This window comes from Triticum aestivum, chromosome 1D (assembly GCF_018294505.1).
Source record: "Triticum aestivum cultivar Chinese Spring chromosome 1D, IWGSC CS RefSeq v2.1, whole genome shotgun sequence".
Lineage (NCBI taxonomy): Eukaryota > Viridiplantae > Streptophyta > Magnoliopsida > Poales > Poaceae > Triticum > Triticum aestivum.
The window spans coordinates 51,603,034-51,624,562 of record NC_057796.1 but is presented as its reverse complement, the minus strand read 5'-3'; the positions used below and the strand labels follow the sequence as shown (position 1 = coordinate 51,624,562).

Below are 21,529 nucleotides of genomic sequence, written 5' to 3'. Positions count from 1 at the left end.
ATTTACACGAGAAGCCAGTGCTCTGAACCAACCACGGTATAGGAAAAGAAAAAAAGGATCGGCGGGGAAAAAAATTAGCTGGATCAGAGGAATTGATGAGGTTTGACTTGGAAACATGGCGTGAGAACCGACTAAACACTCATAGTGCAGCGGAGCGACCGACCGTGCGTCGTGCACACGTGCGTGGGAGGGCGCACTAGTTGACCTGCAGACACTGCAGATCAGTGGGTGTGTATGTATGAGATGGCATAAATAGTTCACCTTTTGTTTTAGATTATTCTGTATCGTACTAGTGTGCTCCAATGTGGCGGCACGAGAGGCGGCAAGTCTCGTGGCTGTCATCTCGAGATCTACAAGACAAGTGCTGCTCATGGCGATCGAGTTTTCTTTGGAAACAGCGGCTTTGCCCCAAACCAACACCACCCAGCACCAACTGCTGATGCTCCCAACGATCAGCACAGAACCATCCCATGGGAGAGCTGCAGCACAGCAGTAGTTGTAGGATCATGCGCAGTGATACACTTGCATTACTAGACTTGCCTTCGCCTCTTATCTCTGTCCTGTTGTCATATTGTTGTTTTACCATGTGGATTTTTTACCATCTACGCTCATGGCAAGTACCCACGGTGCAAGTCCGTACTGACGCCTGTCGTTACAACGTTAGTGGGGGCGATAATTGTGGATCAGCACCGATCTCCAATTCTCCATACATCACAAGGCAAGGAGGGCACCCAAATTCTGGCAATGCATGTACCGCCCATCATGATGGTCCGATGACAGGAGCAAGCACTGCTTAGACAAGACCGATTTACAACTTACCATAGGTGATGAGTCGACGCAAGTATATGCACAAAACCACAATGTAGTACTGCAAAATTTGGCAGCAGAACTCTCTAGGATATCACAACAGGCAGGTTTCCATTTTTGACAAAGCAAACTGGTTAATGCACAGGCCTGCTCCTGTGACACCAGTACTGAGATAGAAATGATCTTGCTTACCATTAGAGGCCTCGGTTGCCCTGTTGGCATGAGATAATCAACCCGCTCAAGCCTGCATGCAACAACTGAGGTTATGCCGGCATGAGAACTCCGAAGAAAATATAACACCTGGCAGGCACTTCTCATGCTTGGCAAAGCACAGATAAATCAACAGCAACAAGTAACACTGAAGGGCTCTGTTTATTGACCGCCACTTCAGAAATAATAATTTATTCTCCATCGAACATCAAGGTAACGAACATCTAAATTAGCGCCTCAAACCCTAAATACAATGATGGTACACACAAACATCCACATGTATAGACTTGCATCCAGGGTGGCCTCCCTATTCCCTTATGTCCAGTAAAGGTCAAAAAATGTACAAACTGCTCCAGTAGCAACATTATCCTTGATCCCCAGTCAGAAAATTTTCTATACCAACCTAGCAGGAATAGAAATACATAAGTGATCTCTGATAATTACATGAACAGGTAGGTAAATAAATATATGGATGAACTCGGTGTTAAATAATTTATGTCATGGTAAATGATTTAGTTTTAAAAACTTCATGAATTCCGGTGCTATTTTACCCTATGGCTTCACCAGTAGATCCTCAACAATACATTAGCATAACAAAGAAAAGAGGTTCTTGTGATCAAATCATGCTGCTTATATGTGATCAGATTAGTTACTGCTTATTTGAGATTTGAATTACTGCCCACAAATTATACAGCTTAGATGATGATGAAGCATCTGTCACAAAACTGTATACAGTTTGCCACTCGGTCAAATATTAACTTTCTTAGACAATCCGAGATTTAAAAAAACTGGCTATGTCTTCCGCTAGCCAATCTAGCAACTAAATTTTTAAAAGGAAGGGAATAAAACCTAACAGGCTAACTAATGGAAGTTCAGAAGCAAACTGAAGCATAAAGAATCTTTAGAAGAGCATATTTATCTGCTTCATTTTGCACAACTAACAAGAATTGGCAGCAGACTTTTCTTCTACTTATCATGCTTTACTTTGGAACTAACAAGAATTGGCACCAGACTTTGATTCTACTTATCATGCTTTACTTTGGAACTTCTGCTTTCTATTTGCACTACGTTGCATGCCATTCTTAAGTCAGAGATGCAGAAATATCTTCTATGCCATGTTTTTTTCTTCTAAAAACATGCCTAGTTACAAAGTAACCACTTGAATCCCACAAAAACAAAGTGCAAGGATTGCCTGTCGAAAGAAGTTGGACACTGCAGAAATAGATGATTGATTCGTTAAGCTCACCATCAGAGTCCTCTGTGCAGATCCCCATGGAACACTTGTAGTTTGTCGACCAGGTGAGGCAACACAGCATCTATGTTTGTGTTTCTCTTTACATCAACCAGAAGAACCTGATAACCTCGGTAAAAATCAGGATTTCTGGAAGGCAGCCTTGCCAAATTAATGCAAACTCAACTATCCCATTTAAATGTCCAATCTACTCAGAGTCAGAATCTATTGATAAACAAAGTCGAGGCCTGACCGACCGAGACCGAGGCTGGCGAGGATGAGAAAATATATTCTCAATCCTTCTTGGATTTAAATTAGCTCCGTCATCTCTGTCATTGTTTGTGCTTGGAAGGACAGAAGCTGCAAAATTAGGGGAAAATAATTATGCCAGTACCACAAGGGAATTTAAACAATCGAATTAATCTGCTGATAAATACAAGATGATACAGGTGGGTACACAGAGCAACAAATATTAGCAGGAAAAAGGTCGGAAGATTAAAAATCTCAAAATCCAGTTCAATTCATGATACAAAAGGTTTAAATGGAGTGAAACTTGTTTCTTTACAACCCTGATCAACATCCAACTGATATTTTCCTATCGGATGAACACTGCAGATCACTTTTTCCTACTATTTGGGGGGGGGGGGGGGGGGTGTAGGATAACACAACTTCGAAACTAGGAGAAATTTGGGGGAACGATTGCAATTTTCAGCTTACAGTTAACCATAACTAGACTAGTAGAAACATAAACCCTTTCTTAAAGAAAGTAGGATTACTTTATTTTCCCTTTGGGAACTTTTGGCAAATCTTAAGGACAAATAAGAAAGTGGGACAAAAGGACAGCTGTTTCTAAGGCGTGATTTACTTGAAAGATCAGCTTTAAGTAACCACTTAGTAGTTTTCTTATTTGCAGTTCCACTAAAAAAGCTATATGCTCTTCAACTGCTGAAATGGAGCATACAAGAAAGGAAAACTGAATGCATAAAAGGGAGACAAACCAGCATCAGTTAATGGTTCCACTCCTGTCTCATTTGCCCGTATTTGTTCTTGCAAATTTAAACCATTAGCAACTGCAGGCTCTTCATTACCACCTCCACCGGCTGCGAGCGTAAGAGAGATCCAATCATCAGACTGAAACCCATTTGATGCATTTACACGCTCACTTGGTTCTTCCTGAAGGGGAGCAGAAGAAGGCTGACTTGGAAGAAAAATTTGCAAAGAAGGATCATCACCACCGAAAGCCAATGGGTTATCAACCAAACTTCCATGCATTTCATTATTACTGCGGTAAACTGGAAGGTCATGAGCTACAGAAGCCTCCTCTATGCCAACATTACAATCAAGGGAATAGTCGTTTGGTGTAATGCTAAAGGAATTGTGCGAACCAACATAAGTATCGGCGGTGCCATCCCCGAAAAACTGGTAGCCTTGCTCCGGTTGGGAATAGGGCATTTGCCAATTAGTCATCTCAAAATCATCAGCATTGTTGCTTAATAAACCAAGTCCACTAGTACCGACGCCAGCATCTTCCTGGTATCTTCCAGTAAATCCAGCACCACTAGTGGCAAAAGGAAAACCACCGCCATTTACAGTAGTATTGTCGTAGACCGTTGGTGGGCAAACAACTGTGTCATTCTCTTCATCAGAATCACTAAGAACAATGACATCTCCAGCACTAAGTTGTTGCTGTGATGTATCCTCTGTGTTATATGTTTGGCCGAAATTGAGAGGAAAACTTTCAAACTCATGACCATTGTTCAATGATAAATCAATATGCATACTGCCCTCCTGGTTCACACTTGTGTCTTCCCCATCTCTATAACTCCCAGTGGGACTACTGCTCATAGGGAAAGTGTTTGGAGTTCGGAAAGTAATATTGTTCTGGGTGATATTTCCTACAACAGAAGGCTTCTTGTCATCTGCTTTGTTACTAACTTCCCAGATTCCATTTTTTCTTTTGATTCCAATTTTTAAACTCTTATGGCCATCAGAACTACCTTCTATCTTGAGTTCATTAAAATTCTCAACACCAGGTTTGTTATCTTCCTTTGAGATACAGAGCGTGCCATCAGGCATATGCCACTGAGATAATTCCCTAGTTGGTACATCACCCTTTATACGCCAAGATCCATCTGGCTTAATATCAATCTCATTGACATCTTCACTACAATCACGCAACTGCATCATAAAGAAAAAAGAATAAACAAAAGCAACCAAATCACGCAACAACAAAAACCAAAGGTATGATGAAGACCTACCAGAGAAGTAATCCGATTGAAGTAAGGATCAATCATCAAATTCTCAAGAGAGTAGTTCTTTAAACATATTGGACACTGCCACTGCAGAATGCAAAAAGAGAGCAATCAGAGAAACTATATAAGACATACCAAACCAAATTTATGCCACAATATGGGCTGCCACCTTGCAGAAAATCACTAAACATGGACGAACATCATTCTATATTTACTTGACTTCCTGGATGCACATGCACAAGTGTTGATGTACACATATAAGCGCAAAATCTAACCTTGCGGGACCGCTGATTCAGTTCCACGAAGGTGTCGAGATCAAAACAACCCATGTGAACGCAAGGCTTGAACCTTCCAGCAGTCTTCATTCTGGATCCACTATTCTGAAAATATATATTAGAACTGTTAGATTGGTTCCAAATCTTGCATACACCACGAGAAATATTTGGTTGTTCAAATATTGGTTGCCCAAGATTGACAAGAAAAAAGCATTGGAAGTGGGCAAAGGGCATGGCCATATGGGCATGTTGAAAACTGGAAACACCAAGACAAAGGACGAATTTTAGCACATGGCAAAACAACAGGTAGGGTGATTTGGATACAAACCAAATATACCCTTAGCTTATAAAGGTAGACATAACATACATTGACAAACAAAACACATAACAAACAAATATTTTTGCTTCTGCAAGATGCCATATTAGTACCCATATCTATATGCCTAAAACTACTCAGCTAACGAGCAAGGAATGTAGCAAACCGACAGCGTGTAATTACTAACCACGAGGCAAGCATACAGGACTGACAAGTATATGCTGAGTCAGCCAAAAATAACAATAACAGTTACACGCTCGAAAACTCACAGGGCAACGAAGGTTGACTGTAACAGATTCAGTAACCACTTCCAAATCACTGTCACTATCAGCGTTCTCTGCAGTGTCTCCACCTCCGAGACAGCGCCGAACACGAGTAAGAGCATCCTCAAAAGACTCACCTTCAGCTTCCTTTGGAACTAAATTTAAAACCTGGATACCAATGATAGTGTTAACGGAAAGGTAATGCAACAAGAAATTATGTAACATGTCAGAAGGTAAATCAAGTGGTCTCAAATGGGAATGGGAAGGTAATGGAACAACTTATTCAAAATAATAACGTGGAGCACTACAAGATGCTGAAATCAAAAGAAAAATGTTCAAGAAACACCAGAAAATTTTAGTTTGGTAGAGTTGTTTTCACTGGACAAAGTAACAATTTGCAAAAGTAATCCTGAGAATACAGGATTAGATTCACTCTCACAAGTTGGAAAAGTTACAGCCAATTTCATTTTATAACATGAGACTTTTCAGTGGCAGATGTTGGCAGTAATTAGTGGTCAAATCTGTTCCAGGTGGAGGATGCAATGGCAGATGTTCAGAGTTTCTGTAACAGAGTCCATGCCATCCAATTTTCCGAAGTTTGATCATCAACACATTTAAAACTATCGAAATTGGTTAATGTCCAATTTTAGAATAATTCTTAACAGTTACTGTTAAACTTATATTTGCAGGTAACGTGAAGTAGTAAAAAACAAATAGCAGTGGTCACAAGTCATTTCAAAACAAGAACTGTCAAAGTAGCATCTAGAAGATTTTGAAAGTAAAAATTGCCAAACGAAAAACAAAAACTGTGGGAGTAGTTCAGACTTATGACGAATTACAGAACTTCATATTTTCCTTGTAATAAAGTTCAAATTATGTGTCGTTCTTAATCATTGATGAACATTCCAGCCAGACACATATAGGGAGGAATGGTGGGCAATAACAATCAGTTGGTGTGCACATGTCCCTCTTCAGGATATATATAGATAAAGGGGCACAAAGTGTTCCGTACCATCGCAAAGATAACTCGAGTTGGAAAACAACATCGATGTGTCACTGACATGTGGCTCCATGGCTCACTAGTCTGCCTCACATGTGATGGCATTTTCAATTTGTACATCTTTGCGATGATACCGAGCTAAGTTTCTCCTTAAAAGGAGGCTATGATCCAGTCAAATGGAGAAAGGCAACTGAGAGATAAGTGAACAGGAAAAGGAAACACCTACTACCAATCATTTCAACTAAATTGATAAGTAAAGTCAAAACCTGAGGAACACTTCTCCTCCTAGCAACTCGGACTCCAAAGCAAAATGTTCGATTATCAACCCTTCGTAAGCAGATCTTGTTAGTTCCTTCTCTACTGCATGTGGTTATCTGCAAAATACAAGGATGGCAAGTTCAAGCCATGACAAAAAGAACTTGGGTAAAGAATAAAAATAAAAATGTAGCAAACAGTATTAATGTAATGATTGAATGCAGAATGTTTCTTCATGCACAAGTTCTCAATCTGTCAACAAAATATACCACAATTGATTGGTCCCAACATGAAAATGGATGTGGTATGCTGCCAGTTTTGTACCTAGACTATCCAACTCCAGTTGTTGATTCATGAAATCCAACAGTGGCTGTAGCAAGATAAGTCTACCTGACACCAATATCACCAAGCTAATTAAGTCTTTCGCGGAAGTGATGCCTCACAGTGCCATGGCCATGTAGTTAAATTCTTGTGTGGGACATAACATTATTAATTAGTGTATAGACAGTTCTTCATCTTACAGTTCACCCTTACCTCATATATGTATGTAAATTCAATTGTAGTACTTTCTGTGACGCTGGATCAAAAACTATTTGCACTTTTAAACAAGCTATTTTGGATGTTCAGGTAAGGTCAACAGTTACAAGCCTACTCATCATGAACATGACGGAACATAACCGAAAACTAATGTTGGTCCATGGATGATATGGCCCTCAACACAGCTTGTAAAATCATAAGACCCGGTCATGTTGGCCAATGTGGCACAATTGCACAAGTGAAGTTGTGCTGGCAGTTTGCAGTCAACTGTGCTAGGATATAATGCTTGCTGGATCCGAACATAAAACCTGCAGTGTTCCAGGTTTAACTCTTTTAGTCCAAGTGAGTCCAAAAGCGTAAGCTGCATGCTATGGACATGCTGGACCACCATTTGTGGGTTATGCCCATTGATTGCAGCATCAAGTGCACTAGTGGGTATCCACAGAATTACTGCCGAGGGGTGGTTACAGGCATTTAGGATCATCCCTTCGAGTGGGGCGGGGGGTTATCATGCAGCCTAACTAAGTGTTGCTGCAAGTAGAATTGTTGTCACAGGCCTACATAAGCTTGCTGGTCCAAATGCAACACTTTTTGTTTAACCCTTTTATGTGAGACAAGGATGAAACTGTAAGTGGATAAACATGCAGAGGGACAGAATAAGAATGAACTCACCAATGGCCCATCATCCCGTCCATTTATGCCTAGCAACTGAGAACCAGGTCTGGTCACTACTCGTACAGCAAAACCTGAATGAATGGAGAAGATAAACGACATTCACACTGATAATCCTTAATTCCAAAATGATCAATGTAAAACACAACCTACAAGGCTACAACTCAGATTTAGCACATATGTTAGAGCAGTGTCTGGGATATAAGCAAACATTGAACTGATATGCGTTTCAAAATATTCCTCAAGCCTAGTTATATATTGCCAACAATACCATTCACTTCCAATTCTGCATATTGGGGCCACTGCATCCTGAACTGAACTTTATCATTCATAAGAATGCACCAAACCTGTACATAAAACATCCTCTGGTTAATAAGACAGTACTACAGACCAACATATATAGTCTGGTCTCAGAGTATATCTGCAAACTAAAAACTTCTGAGAGAATCACTCCTCTGCATATACAAGATACTAGCATAGCATCTATATATGGTAAAAATGGAACTATCCAATAATGCAAAAAAAAGTTGGCAAGTGAACCTTACAAATTACTGATATCCCCCCCCCCCCTCCCTCTACATAAAGGACATAACTTATCCTCAGATGTTTGCCTTCATGATTCGATACCAAATACATGGGATAATATACTATTCCTGTGAATGTAAATTCGATGATAGAATCCAGATGCCTTAAAACCTAGACATATACTCAATTCTTCCAGATTAGTCATGGGGTTGTAACATAGCAGTATTTTAAAACGAGGAAGACTTTCAGAATTCGGGTATGTAAAGGTATAGCGGTATCAACAACAACAACAACAAAGCCTTCAATAACAAAAGTATAGCGGTATCAACAACAACAACAAAGCCTTCAATAACAAAGGTATAGCGGTATCAAGTCATATTAATTTCCTTTGCCCAAAAAGCATGGTATATTAAATCAAACTGAGAACTATGGCGCGTCTACTGTAGCTTCAAGTGTACTGTTCAAAGTACTGTTCGGTGTAGTTGCTGTCGGTTGCTAGAGATTAGATTGATTTGGTTAGTTTCTATCCGGTTGAGTTTGTGAAGTTTAACCTAAGTGGTCCATGTATGCTTGTGTACATATCTATGTAAAAAGCAAAGGAAGAAAGTGAATGAATCCAGAAAATTAAGAAAACTCTTTGGTTTGGATGCACGTCCTCAGCGAGTTGTAATGGCATTCAAATATATGTCCTATACAACACCTACTAGCATTTTACATTCTTTAATCAAGCAAAACATGAATTAAGCAGTGTCACTGAAGTACTGCTATGACATTTGTCTTCACCAACTATTCTAGATCTATTCCAACCACAATATGTGCATACCTTCAGGTACGAGATTCTACATCAAGTTGCCACTGTCCAATTTCTCTACGACAGGTGTTTACCAAGTTGTAAACTACGCTCGCAGAGTGAGGACGAGTTCACTCAGAACTCAGGAATGCAAAAATTAGCTTTTCAGGAGAGCATACCTGGAGATCATATTCTGATCTCTGAACTGTTTCCCTATCCGCTCGAGAAAGTTGGAAGGTTTTCTCCACGGTTTGCAGTACACTTGTTCTACAGATAAGTGACAATGTGAGGATGGAATAAGGACAAGTTTATATCACAAGTAACACAAAAATCAGAAACCAGACGATGCAAGCACATCAATATGCAGTAGGGGTGCAAGCGGCATCCCGCTTCGTCCGGCCGAACTCATCAATAAGCTCATAATTTGCTCATTACTTGCCTAAAATTAACACTATATCTGAACTATGGTATTGTCCATTAGCCCGCCCCGCTTGCATCCCTACTATGCAGTTATCGATCACCCACCCTGAGTAATATATAGTAGATTACCATTGCAAGAGAAAATAACATTTAAGAAGAATTGTCCACATACAAGGCCCCGTTTGGAACATGGGAAAACAGTAGAAACACTATTCACACAGGAAAAGCGCCTTTCCTGACGTTTGGAATGCAGGAATATCTTACAAAAAATGGGGATAGGAACCGATTTCCTTCACTTCTACAAGAATTTCACAGGGTTCTGAACACCCAGTCCAACCTCATTTTTTCCCTCTCGTCGCATAAGACTGAGGCGCTGCAGCTACAGCAGCTGCTTGATCTCCCGCCATGACCAGCAAACACAGGAAAAGCTCTAAGCAAATCAACGGGCAGGGAGGCAGGGGAGAAGCTTAAGCAAGCACAAAAATGGAAACCCCGCAACATGTAGAACACATTGGTGGCGATGTTTTTCCGTAAGGAGCAGCTGGTAACTAGTGGCCGGAGCTAGGCGTGGCCGAGAAAAACTAGCAGAGAGAGAAAAGAAGGAAACGTGCATGGAGAAGATGAAGTTGGGATAAGAAAGAGCATGTGGTGGAGAAAGGGTGATTGCATGATGTTATTTTGCTATACCTTACACGGTAGTTGTACCAGAAAATTATTCTCTATTAGGCAAGATTCAATGACATGTGTGGGGCTTAAGAGCTGTGTTTGACTGTAGTTTGACTGAGCTATTAGGATTCCTGTGATATACCAATTCCTGCATTCCAAACACATGATTTCTTTTCCTATTCCATTGTTTTTCCTATTCCCGTATTTTTCCGACCGTGTTACAAACGGGGCCTAAATGTATTTTCAGAGACATGTAGACTAAGTTCTGACATCAACAGAACAGATATCTGCTACGTGCTTACTAAGCCTTTTCTTTGAAAAGATGAGTTGTCATTTTAAACTTATGAATTAAACAAACTGAGAGTACATTCAAGTTTAATAATAAGACTTCAAGAGGAATGTCTTATGTCTGTCAAAAGGTTATGAACTAGAGCAACCGACTAAAAGGACAGACCCAGTGCTAGAAGCTCCCACACCAGGTGGGGTCTGGGGAAGGATTATACAAGGCAAGTCTTACCCCTCACGGTGCAATGCAGGGAGGCTGCATCGAACCCAGGACCTCTTGGCACAAGTGGGGAGTACTTCACCACTGCGCTAGGCCTGTCTTTCAACTGGAGCAACCCACTAATATATATATAATTGTGTTGGATGAACCAGCATATACTATTAATATAGTGCTTCACCATGTAACAATAGCATAACGGGCATCCCTGGGAAAATAAACAAAGCAATACAATCTACCATGCATTACGTCCTAAAAGTAGAATCAAATATGGTGAGAATTTCCCAACAAAGAATGGACAAGGCAGAAACAGCCGAATGTAGCCCATCTTTTCCGAATTAAAATAAATAGGGATACGCTGTGGACGCGGTGGGACTTGGGAGCCTAGTAACGGCCCGATAGAAACTTTGCCAGGTAGGCAGGTACGCACACACGAGCGCCACAAAAGGGACAAGCTGCTCCAGCCTCCAGCAACCACACCGCCGCCGCCTTGACTCGACGCTGCTGCAACCGCCACCGCCTTGACACGACCGCAGCCATTTCCCCCAAGCACAGCAGCGCTCCTCTCAACGGCAACCACGCTCGAGCAGGCAACCTCAACCTATTTATCTCTTTGTGATTCGATTTTTTTGCTGTTGAGCTGCTGCTGCTTGCTTCCCCGTGCTGTTCTTGTGCTTCTTGCTTCTTGCTTCCCCATGCTGCCATCCCCCCAAGCCCAGCCACTCTCCTCTTCCCCACTCTGTTCTTGGCTTCGTGCTGTTGCTCAGTGTTGATTGTTGTTGCTGCTTGCTGTTAGGTAGCATGGCATCTGGGAGCGCCACCGCCTGTAACCTATCATACGTGGGTGAGAGTGAAGGGCAGCCTGGTTTTGTAGATCCGAAATATCCTGTGTGGGCTTATGTTCAGAAAGTTGCACCTGCATCCTCTTCAGTCTCTAATACTAGCTTTTGATGTATTTTGCAAGTTGCAATCGCAATGACACAGGTCTGGAGGAACAATTAATTTAATTCAATCACTGAACACTTGAAAAGGGAGACAACAAATGGGGCAGTATTCTGATGTCATCTCAGTTTCTCGTTAATATTTTGTTTTAACTCTATTATATGGCATATTTTAAAAAAATTGTATATATGCTCGCCATATCCCCGATTGGTTGTTCTTGGAAAATGCCGTATCCCATGTCCATGTCTCCGTATCCGTGCTTTTTAGCTCTTTCCAATTGTTTTCTTTCAGAAAGAGGGAAGGGAAACATCATGTATAATGGTATACATACTGGTGACTAGTAACAAGGTTTCATCTTATACTCACCCATCATTTGCAACACCAGATGACATGAATTTCAGAGGGGGTAATGGATTCCCTGTAGTGACCCAAAACCTGCAAATGTAGAAGTCTGAAACTTCAGCAAGTGAAAATTCCACTTTCCAGTCTACACAGAAAAGCAGGGGAAGTGCATGATATGGAGGCTTCTCATTCGAGATTCCGACTTCAGCTTAAATAAATGCTTTCTACTGAACATAAACAGTGCATGATATGGAGGTTAACTTCTATAATGCTATTCAGAGATTCTGACTTCGGATGCCCTAATTGCATTTACAAAGTTTGCTACTCCTTCAGGGGACAACTCATTCGAGATTCTGATTTATTTATTTATTTGTAAAAGCACAAATATGTACTTGTGCAAAACAACCTGGGGTGTAAAACAAGTAACTTGAATTGTGCTAAAACCTCATTTGAACTTCATGCTAACAAGAAATAAACCACCCTGTACATAAAGCCCAGCAGCAATAAGTTGGTGTTTAGTAAGCACAACGTGAACTTAGCCAATCAACACTTACGGAAACATTCTAGGAACCCCTGACTTAAACAGTGGGCATAGCAGTTCAAATAATGTCGTGGTATTCTCACGGGGGGGTGTGAGGCGACAGATGCCACAAGGGCTTTGTGTGAGGGTAAGACTGCTGCTGATAGGACCGGGAGCGGGTATGCGAGTAGCATGCGCTAGTTTACCCAGGTTCGGGGCTCTCCGGAGAGATAATACCCCTACTCCTGCATGTCTTGAGTATATATATCTGGGGTGTACATCGGGCAGTACAAAGTGCTCCTAGAGCTGTATCTCGGGGCAGTGCCGTGGGCATCTGGCTCCATATATGCATGCACAAAGCATGCTTTAGTGGCCGGCCATGAGCATGGCCGCATGTGGTGCTTGGGCATGCTTGCCCGTGGGAATGGATGGATGGATGGCTAGCTAGCTCTCTTGCTAGCTAGCTTGCTTGTTGTGTGCGTGAGTCCATCCCTTGGATGGATGGATGTGTGTCTCCTTTTATAGGAGAGGGTAGCTTAATATGTAAGCTAGCTAGTGGGCATGGGTAAGGCATGGTGCATGTCATGCTTGTCCCCTGGGTCACTTCATAAATAGTGCCAGGGGACAAGTGACACTATACATGATGGCGGGGGTGACACGTGAATAGTGCTCGGGTACGGCCGTCTCGTCGGTGTCTTGTCGATGTCGGGTCGGGCTGCAGTCGACAGCCGGCTGGTTGGCGCGGTCGGCAGTCGGCAGCCGGCCGGGCAGAGGAGTCGGACGGGGAGCCGGCAGGAGCGGCCAGGCAGTCGGACTGAGGGGCTTTGCTAGCCCCGATGTCTTGAAATATTGTCTTGCCGTCTTCGGGATACCCGTGTCCCATTACTCCGACAGTAGCCCCCAAGCCTCCGGGCAACTTGGCAAAGTCGGGCGGAGGTTTTTTCGCGAGTGTTCATGGAAATGATCATGCAAAAGACAAAGTTAGTCCACGCAGACATATCGAATGATTGCTTTTTAGCACTGCAAGTTTTATGCGGAGGGTGCCGACTCGGTTTCGTCCGAGCCCCCTTCAATCTTTTTCATGTTCCCTCCGCTCTTTGGCTTGTGCTCTCGCTTGTCGGACAGCCGCTTTGCGGTCTGTGGCTGAGAATGGGCCGCGGAGTGGAGTGTACAATACTCAGACTCTGGGAGCGAATTTAACCGAGTAGATACTCATAAAGAAAACGGTCGGGTCGCCCGAAGCGTTTTTCTTCCCGGACGTTTTTCGCGTGGGTGGCCTCCAGCGTTCGCTCTTGCCAGTCGGACAGCCGCTCTGCGGTCTGTGACTAAGAGTGGGCTTTTCATACCGCGCACGCTACTAAGCCGTCTGCGGGAACTAACGTCTCAGGCCAAGCGGCCAGCCCCCGGGCCAACTCTGGCTGGCGCCGGGGCGAACAGTGATGCAACTGTAATGAAATGCGGAGATAGCCCCCGAGCATCGCTCGGGGTTATCCATGCTCTCGTGGTGAAAAAATCTGCGGGTGAGGAGCTCACATTGGTTTTCGTGTAGCCGAGGCGGAGTTTGCCGAAGAGAGCCAGCGCACCCGCTGGGTGTAGCCTTCGGGCCCCTGGTCGCTCGAAGGAGGGTCCCGGCCGGTCAGGCTCGACCGGCCAGGCGGCGAGGCGTCTTGCAGTGCCCTTTTTCTTCTTCTGCCAGCTGCTGGCAGCCGGACGAAACTCTTCTCTTGTCTCTGTGGGGGCGCGTCAACGCACCCACTGGGTGTAGCCCCCGAGATTCGGGCCGACTGCTGAGCAGTCGGGCCGGATCTCCCAGCGACTACTTTGTCTTCTCTCCTCGCGGGGGCGCGTCAGCGCACCCGCTGGGTGTAGCCCCCGAGATTCGGGCCGACTGCTGAGCAGTCGGGCCGGATCTCCCGGCGACTACTTTGTCTTCTTCCTCGCGGGGGCGCGTCAGCTCACCCGCTGGGTGTAGCCCTTGAGATTCGGGCCGACTGCTGAGCAATCGGGCCGGATCTCCCGGCGACTACTTTGTCTTCTCTCCTCGCGGGGGCGCGTCAGCGCACCCGCTGGGTGTGCCGTCGGAGCAGGAGGCAGACCAGCCGGCTTGGCACTACCGACAGCGTGGGTCAGGACTGACCGTCCGAGTGGCGAAGCAGGCGGACGAATCATCCGGACGTTTTTCTTTTCTTGTGTCCCAGCCGACTTGACTTTTCTTCTTTCTCTTTTGCCTCGCGTCGGGCAATCGGCCCTTTCTCTTTTCTTCTCCAGCCGGCCCTGGACAGCTGGATGTGGGAACCAGCAGCAGTCGAGCGGGGAGCCGGCGGCCAGCCAGGACGGCCGGGTGGTGGGCGAAGCCGGCCGGCGATGGAGCCGGCAAGCGGCGGAGCCGGCCGTCCGAGTCGGGGCGGAGTCAGCAAGCGGCGGAGCCGGCCGTCCGAGTCGGGGCGGAGTCGGCAAGCTGCCGGAGCCTGGCGTGGAGGCCGGCAGGGTTGGGAGAGCGGCGGCCGGAGGCGCCACGCGCATGCGGGGCGGAGCCAGCGTGGGGGCGCGCAGGAGGCGACGCTCACCGGACCCGGCTGGGCGCGGGGCGACAGGGGGGAGCCGGACGCGGCCGGGCTTGAGGTGGGGCAAGCGCGCGCGCGGCCGAGCCGGTGCGAGGAGGCGGCCCGGCGGAGCAGGCCGCGGAGGCACAAAGCCGGCGCGGGGCGAGCGGGAGTCGGCACGGGGCGTGCGGAGGCGCCGATGGGCGCGGTTGGTGGAGACGGCAACGGGGCGCAGGGCGGCTTCCCGGCCGCTGGGGTGGGGAACCCGGAGCCGGCCGAACGGGCAGTCGGGCGCGTCGGGACCGAGCACGGTCGAGGGTGAAGCCGCGTGGAGGCGAGCCGCGCGTGGGGATGAGGCCGACCGTGCGGTTTGTGGGGCGGGGCCCGGGGCGCCCACTTGGTGTGGACGGAGGCGGAGCAGCGCACCGGAGGGGGAACGAGCCGCCGCGGGCGGGCGGAGCAGCAAGCGGCCGGGCCGGCTAGCGGGCCACAGGGGCGCGGACGGGCACGGGACTGCGCGCGTGCGGGGCTGGAGACGACGAGGAGGTCGCCACGGCAGGGGCTCCTGAGCAGCGCGTGGAGGTGGTGCAGCCGGCCGGAGCGCGAAGTGGTGCGGCGGAGCGGGCGCACTGCCGTGGACGGAGCAGGCGGAGTATGGGCAGAGAGCCATCGTCTGAGAATTGTAGGAGTGGTGTACGAGTACGACCATGGTCTGGGTAGTGTACAGGCTGTATACGGCCATTATCTGGCTTTTGTATGGAAGTGAGCTGGAGCAAGCGCAGCGTGGGCACTCATGTACGAGGATGAGCATGGAGCAGCAGGAGGAAGACGAGCGCGCACTGGCCGGACTTGGCAACAACGCTGAGCAGCGCCGCTGCTGCTTGGACAGCGGGACGCTGGGCCGCGGGCGCTTGTTGGTGAGGCGCGCGGTGCAGAGTATCCGCGGAGCCGCGACGGACGGCCGGCGATGCCGAGGCCAACGACGCGGACGCGCCGTCCCGCACGGTCGCGCCGGGGCATGGCGGTGTCGAGCCCCCGACCGGTGCCGGAGAGACGGAGGCGACGTCGCGGTGATGATAAAGGTGGTGAGGCCGACGGTGAGGACGCGCCGCCCTCGCGGCCACTCCGGGGGCGATGTCGAGCCCCCGACCGCTATCGGAGAGACGGCGCGACGCCGCGGCGGTGATGGTGAAAATGGTCCCGACGGCGAGGACGCGCCGCCCCTCGCGGTCATTCCGAGGGCGTGTCGATATCGAGCCCTCGGCCGCTATCGGAGGGACGGCGCGACACCGCGGTGATGATGACGAAGGCGAGGCCTACGGCGAGGACGCGCCGCCCCTCGCGGCCATTCCGAGGGTATGTCGATATCGAGCCCTCGGCCGCTATCGGAGGGACGGCGCGACGCCGCGGTGGTGATGGCGAAGACGGTCCCGCCCGGACTGCGAAACCAGCAGCAGCGCGGTAGCATAGTACCGCCCCACGGTGGGCGCCAACTGTCGTGGTATTCTCACGGGGGGGTGTGAGGCGACAGATGCCACAAGGGCTTTGTGTGAGGGTAATGCTGCTGATAGGACCGGGAGCGGGTATGCGAGTAGCACGCGCTAGTTTACCCAGGTTCGGGGCTCTCCGGAGAGATAATACCCCTACTCCTGCATGTCTTGAGTATATATATCTGGGGTGTACATCGGGCAGTACAAAGTGCTCCTAGAGCTGTATCTCGGGGCAGTGCCGTGGGCATCTGGCTCCATATATGCATGCACAAAGCATGCTCTAGTGGCCGGCCATGAGCATGGCCGCATGTGGTGCTTGGGCATGCTTGCCCGTGGGAATGGATGGATGGATGGCTAGCTAGCTCTCTTGCTAGCTAGCTTGCTTGTTGTGTGCGTGAGTCCATCCCTTGGATGGATGGATGTGTGTCTCCTTTTATAGGAGAGGGTAGCTTAATATGTAAGCTAGCTAGTGGGCATGGGTAAGGCATGGTGCATGTCATGCTTGTCCCCTGGGTCACTTCATAAATAGTGCCAGGGGACAAGTGACACTATACATGATGGCGAGGGTGACACGTGAATAGTGCTCGGGTACGGCCGTCTCGTCGGTGTCTTGTCGATGTCGGATCGGGCTGCAGTCGACAGCCGGCTGGTTGGCGCGGTCGACAGTCGGCAGCCGGCCGGGCAGAGGAGTCGGACGGGGAGCCGGCAGGAGCGGCCGGGCAGTCGGACTGAGGGGCTTTGCTAGCCCCGATGTCTTGAAATATTGTCTTGCCGTCTTCGGGATACCCGTGTCCCATTACTCCGACAAATAATCAATGAACAGATATAGAAAGCTTGATGCATGGATAACTTCATTCCCAAAAGTATCCATTCTCCAGAGGAATGAAATGGCAGGTTCAATAGTATTCGTATCAGGACACTAACTTATAGTTGATCAGACACAAAAGAAGAAAGTCCAACAAGAAATAAACCACCCTGTACATTAAAGCCCAGCAGCAATAGGAACCCTTAACTTAACCAGTTATAGAACGGGCATAGCAGTTCAAATAATAAATGAAAAGATATAGACGGCCTGATGCATGAATAACTTCATTCACAAAAGCACTCCATTCTCCAGAGGAATGAAATGGCAGGTTCAATAGCATTTGTATCAGGACACTAACTTATAGTTGATCAGACACAAAAGAAGAAAGTGATCAGATTTATTTACCACAACAGGCATTCCAATTAATTTATGGAAGGTGCTATCTGGAGCGAGCTAATCACTTTCAAAGTTCCAATTAGAATTCATTGTTAAATTCTAGTGACAAACATAATGATTAAGAAACATAAATGCACTATAAAATAACAAGTGTATATCAGATAAAAACTGAGCTAAAAAAACAAAGAGCAAGCAGGAGAAGCAAGACATACGGGTCTGCCCGACTTAGTCGGCATAATTCACAGTAGAAATGGGGTGGAACTTCAGGGCCAACACCCTCAGTGGGCTTATCTGGAACGAGCACACAACTCATATGTTGCCACACATGGCATCGATCATCCTCACACTGCAAAAAAGGCACAGTAAAATTCTCAAAAAGGGATGGCAGCACAAAAAACTGAATTAAGTTGACAGACTATAAGAACTTTGCTTCATGTCATAGTCATCTTTTCAAGGGAAAAACAAGAGAGGAAAACAACTACAATACCTGGATCATATTATCGTTTAGCAACTTGCTATCACAAATGCAGCGGACCTTAGTCACTGGCTGTGGCTGGAAGGAGTCGTTGACTTCATCTTTAGGCCGGAATAAATCTGATCCAGTGTGGGACCTAGTGGCTAGATCGGGAGCAGATTGGATTTGCATTTTCCTGCTAATGAAAGCATAAATACCTCAAAAAGAAGCACCAATAATTTTATCTCAAGTATCTGCACTACTCTGCTACAGAGATAATTTGATAAAACAATATAATTGAACCTGTATATATCATCGATAATTTTTGCCACTGCCTCCTTTGTGAACGAATTTTTTCTTCCCCACCCATGATGCCTTTGACCTGCAACAGGATAACAGAACAAAAACTTAGCAGGTAGTTCAGGAAAGTATAAATCATTACAACATTCGAGATGAAGAAATGTATGCCATTGAGACAAAGATAAGAACATCAAATAGGAGTAGTTTAACTAGCCCGTCTACTGATCGAAAAACAGAATTGGCAATCAAATACCAAAATGGAAACTAAGAAAGGGGGGTTAACATGAACAGCAGTGTGGAAAAAGAAACTTTCGCTTTAGCATAATTAAAATGTAAGGCTATCCCGTGAAAGTGTGAAATGCAATCAATGAAGATACAGATAAGGGAAATACAAACAACAGACATGCATACCTTGCTCATCTGATAACAGTGCCAATACCCTGTCAATAAGATCCTGTGACCAGATGAGGAAACTGAATTAGATAATGAAAATATAAAATTGATAGCATTATTCAAAGGACATATTCTGCAGAGTATGGATTCTGTACTTATGAGAGGTTTAAAAAGTTTGAATCAACTGCTTTTAATTTGGAATTCTCAGGCGTGCGTGTGATACCATTTTTGCTACACATACAATGTATGAAAGGTGATGTAGCAACTATATGTGCATATTTTTCAGGAACGTAAATGGACATATTTTCGCATAAAATTGTGTGCATCAAATATTTCAGCATATACATTTGTGTGTGTTTTGTATCTTTTTAATGTCTACAATTATCGTTCTGCTCACGAGGACATGCTCCCAGACTCACCTCTCAAGTGCCCTTAGGAATTACAAGATTCTGTATTATGAAGTATAATGAACACCCGGCAAAAGTTACACCATGTGATCACCATATAATTGAAAACAAACTTCACAGAGATGGCGAAACAAAGTGCAGGAAATAGTCAAGAGAGCAAGAACATTTGCCAACCTGCTTCTTTCCTTGCTTTGGTAGGCCTAACTGATGCAAGATATCTTTGAGTTCCTTTATTCGAAAGTATGCCAGTTTATCCTGTGATGGACAATGGAAAAGGTCAAAGCTAAAGTGGCACAAACAACTCATTTTTGGCAAGACATGCATGGAGACTAAACACTAAAGCCAAACTACCAATCTTGGGGGGCATTTCGGTACGAGTAATGCTACATCTACAAAAGGTTACTTACAATTTTTACAGGCAAGCTGACATGGAGGATTATGATTGGTAATAGGGGAATGAAGGGGCCCACCCCAGTTGAATTCGGGGGGGGGGGGGGGATTAGTTAGGAAAGTTAAGTAAAACGTTTGTAGATTTCTTGTAGGCCTAGCATGTTTCAGTACTTAACAGAGAGATGATTGTGTGTGGATTTGAGCATAGTACAACAGCTAATCTCGCTCAAGTAATTGTCATGGGTCCAAACTAAGATATCAACCCACTAGTACAACTAATCCTACTTATGCAATTGTCATGAAATACATTAATCCAAACTAGCAAACTATTTTCTCATGTCAACAGTTAAGAGAGTCTAACTTTAAGACTAGGCCAACACGAAGGACTCCTGAAAACTCACTCCTATATGACTGTGGACACTGGACCAACCCCATGTGTGACGAGTCAAGCGAGTACAAACAAGTAAAAGCACACGCTAAAGGCTCTGCTGAATCCATCGGTAGATACTTCCTTTTATACCGCAGGCACTTTATTAATGCATAGAGAAAAATGCAGAACCACTCGAAGACACACACTTTATTAATGCATCAAGACACACACACGGAGCCAAATTATTACAGAAACATGCCATATGAAGCATTGGCGCGCAGCAGCAATCTCCAACTTGAACCCCCTCCTGCGACAACACCCAGCCAGAGCATTGGCACGCAGCAGCGACCTTCAACTTCAACCCCCGCCCACCTGCGCCAACACCAGACAGCAGTAATGGCCGTCCGCCACTAGACGCTACTGACACCAACTAATCCACTGCCTCCTTATTAACACCAAAACTAGACTCTGAAGTAGCGGCAGTTCCGCATCAATCGCTACCACCAGCAGCAAACGCAGTCGTCCCGTCTAAGAGGTAGTCAAAGCGATTGAGGAGGAGGGGGGCACGGGCTCGAATTCCCCCGAGCGCATCGAATTCCTGGCGAAATCGGGGGAGATCGGGGCGAATTGGCAGCGGGGCGGGTTGGGCGGGTGTGTGCCTACCTTGCAGGTGGAAGCCAGGTCCGCCATGGCCACCGCCGAGTGTACACGCGCCCCGTGGCACGTGGCGCCTGCCTACTCACGCGCTCCGAGTCCCCCACGCGGGCGCAACGACCATGGGCGGGGGCGCGGCCGCCGATCGGGGGCGCGGCTGCGGCGCCGCCCAGGGGGAGCCGGCGCCGACGGCGGCGAGATCCGGCGGGGCCGGGTCGCGGGGAGGGGATGGGATGGAATGGCGCGAGCACACCGCCAACACTTTCCTCGTCTCTTCTCTTCTCTCTCTCCCCCGCCTCTGCTTCTTCGCCCCTCTCTCTCCGCTGGCCTCGTTTTGTACCGACGTGGTGCTGGTTTTTTCTCTCTCTTTCTCTCTCCTCCCCCTGGGGGGCTGCGTCGCGTGCGTGTGGGCTAGCCCGTCGACGAGGCCGCTGGTTTTCTCTCTCCTACTCGGCCACCGCGGCGGACGTATCGGCCGCTATCAAATCCGGTTTACTCCAACGGCCGTACGGGTCCGGTCCGCGCGCGGGCGGGTGCGCGGGGTTGGTCGTCGTCGTCCGCCTCGCCAGCCCACCCTCCTCACCCCGTCCGCGTTTCGCTGCTACGTTCACACACGCATGGTACCCACTTGACTCGCGGAGTCACCCAAGTCCTTGCTAATGAATTGCTGGGCGCGTTGTGGACCTAGTGGCAGTATTGTACTACTTGAGCCTTATAACCTAGTAGTATTACTAAAAAATTCTAGTACTATTAAATGTATTTTACCCGCCTATGGAAAAATCTATGGGTAGATGTGTATTTT

At 46.8% G+C, this 21,529-nt stretch overlaps 1 protein-coding gene across 3 annotated transcripts; it reads right to left on the bottom strand.

Annotated features, from left to right (window-relative positions):
• Positions 1 to 1,094: 1,094 nt before the first annotated feature.
• Positions 1,095 to 21,062, bottom strand: LOC123180218 (E3 SUMO-protein ligase SIZ1). Of its 3 annotated transcripts, none has more exons than XM_044592200.1 (17): positions 20,737 to 21,062; positions 19,488 to 19,568; positions 18,925 to 18,967; positions 18,517 to 18,595; positions 18,247 to 18,412; positions 17,972 to 18,105; positions 12,030 to 12,098; positions 9,313 to 9,400; positions 8,090 to 8,165; positions 7,819 to 7,892; positions 6,621 to 6,728; positions 5,361 to 5,522; positions 4,776 to 4,880; positions 4,507 to 4,587; positions 3,247 to 4,426; positions 2,264 to 2,608; positions 1,095 to 1,410 (listed from the first exon to the last, which is right to left on the bottom strand). In XM_044592200.1, the coding sequence occupies exons 1-16, from the start codon at positions 20,761 to 20,763 to the stop codon at positions 2,457 to 2,459; spliced, it is 2,625 nt and encodes an 874-aa protein (XP_044448135.1). In that variant the 5' UTR covers positions 20,764 to 21,062; the 3' UTR covers positions 1,095 to 1,410; positions 2,264 to 2,456. The 3 variants fall into 3 exon arrangements, with proteins under 3 accessions (XP_044448135.1, XP_044448134.1, XP_044448136.1); XM_044592199.1 differs by having other exon boundaries at positions 1,095 to 1,420; positions 20,737 to 21,061; XM_044592201.1 differs by having other exon boundaries at positions 1,095 to 1,420; positions 18,247 to 18,409; positions 20,737 to 21,061.
• Positions 21,063 to 21,529: the final 467 nt, after the last annotated feature.

Excerpts from the sequence above, each read along its gene's own strand:
- LOC123180218 (XM_044592200.1), bottom strand. The coding sequence starts at position 20,763 with ATGGCGGACCTGGCTTCCACCTGCAAG. Across the intron at positions 4,427-4,506 it reads TCAATCGGATTACTTCTCTG|TTGCGTGATTGTAGTGAAGA; the intron begins GTAGGTCTTCAT and ends TTTATGATGCAG. Across the intron at positions 2,609-3,246 it reads GGAACCATTAACTGATGCTG|CTTCTGTCCTTCCAAGCACA; the intron begins GTTTGTCTCCCT and ends CTAATTTTGCAG.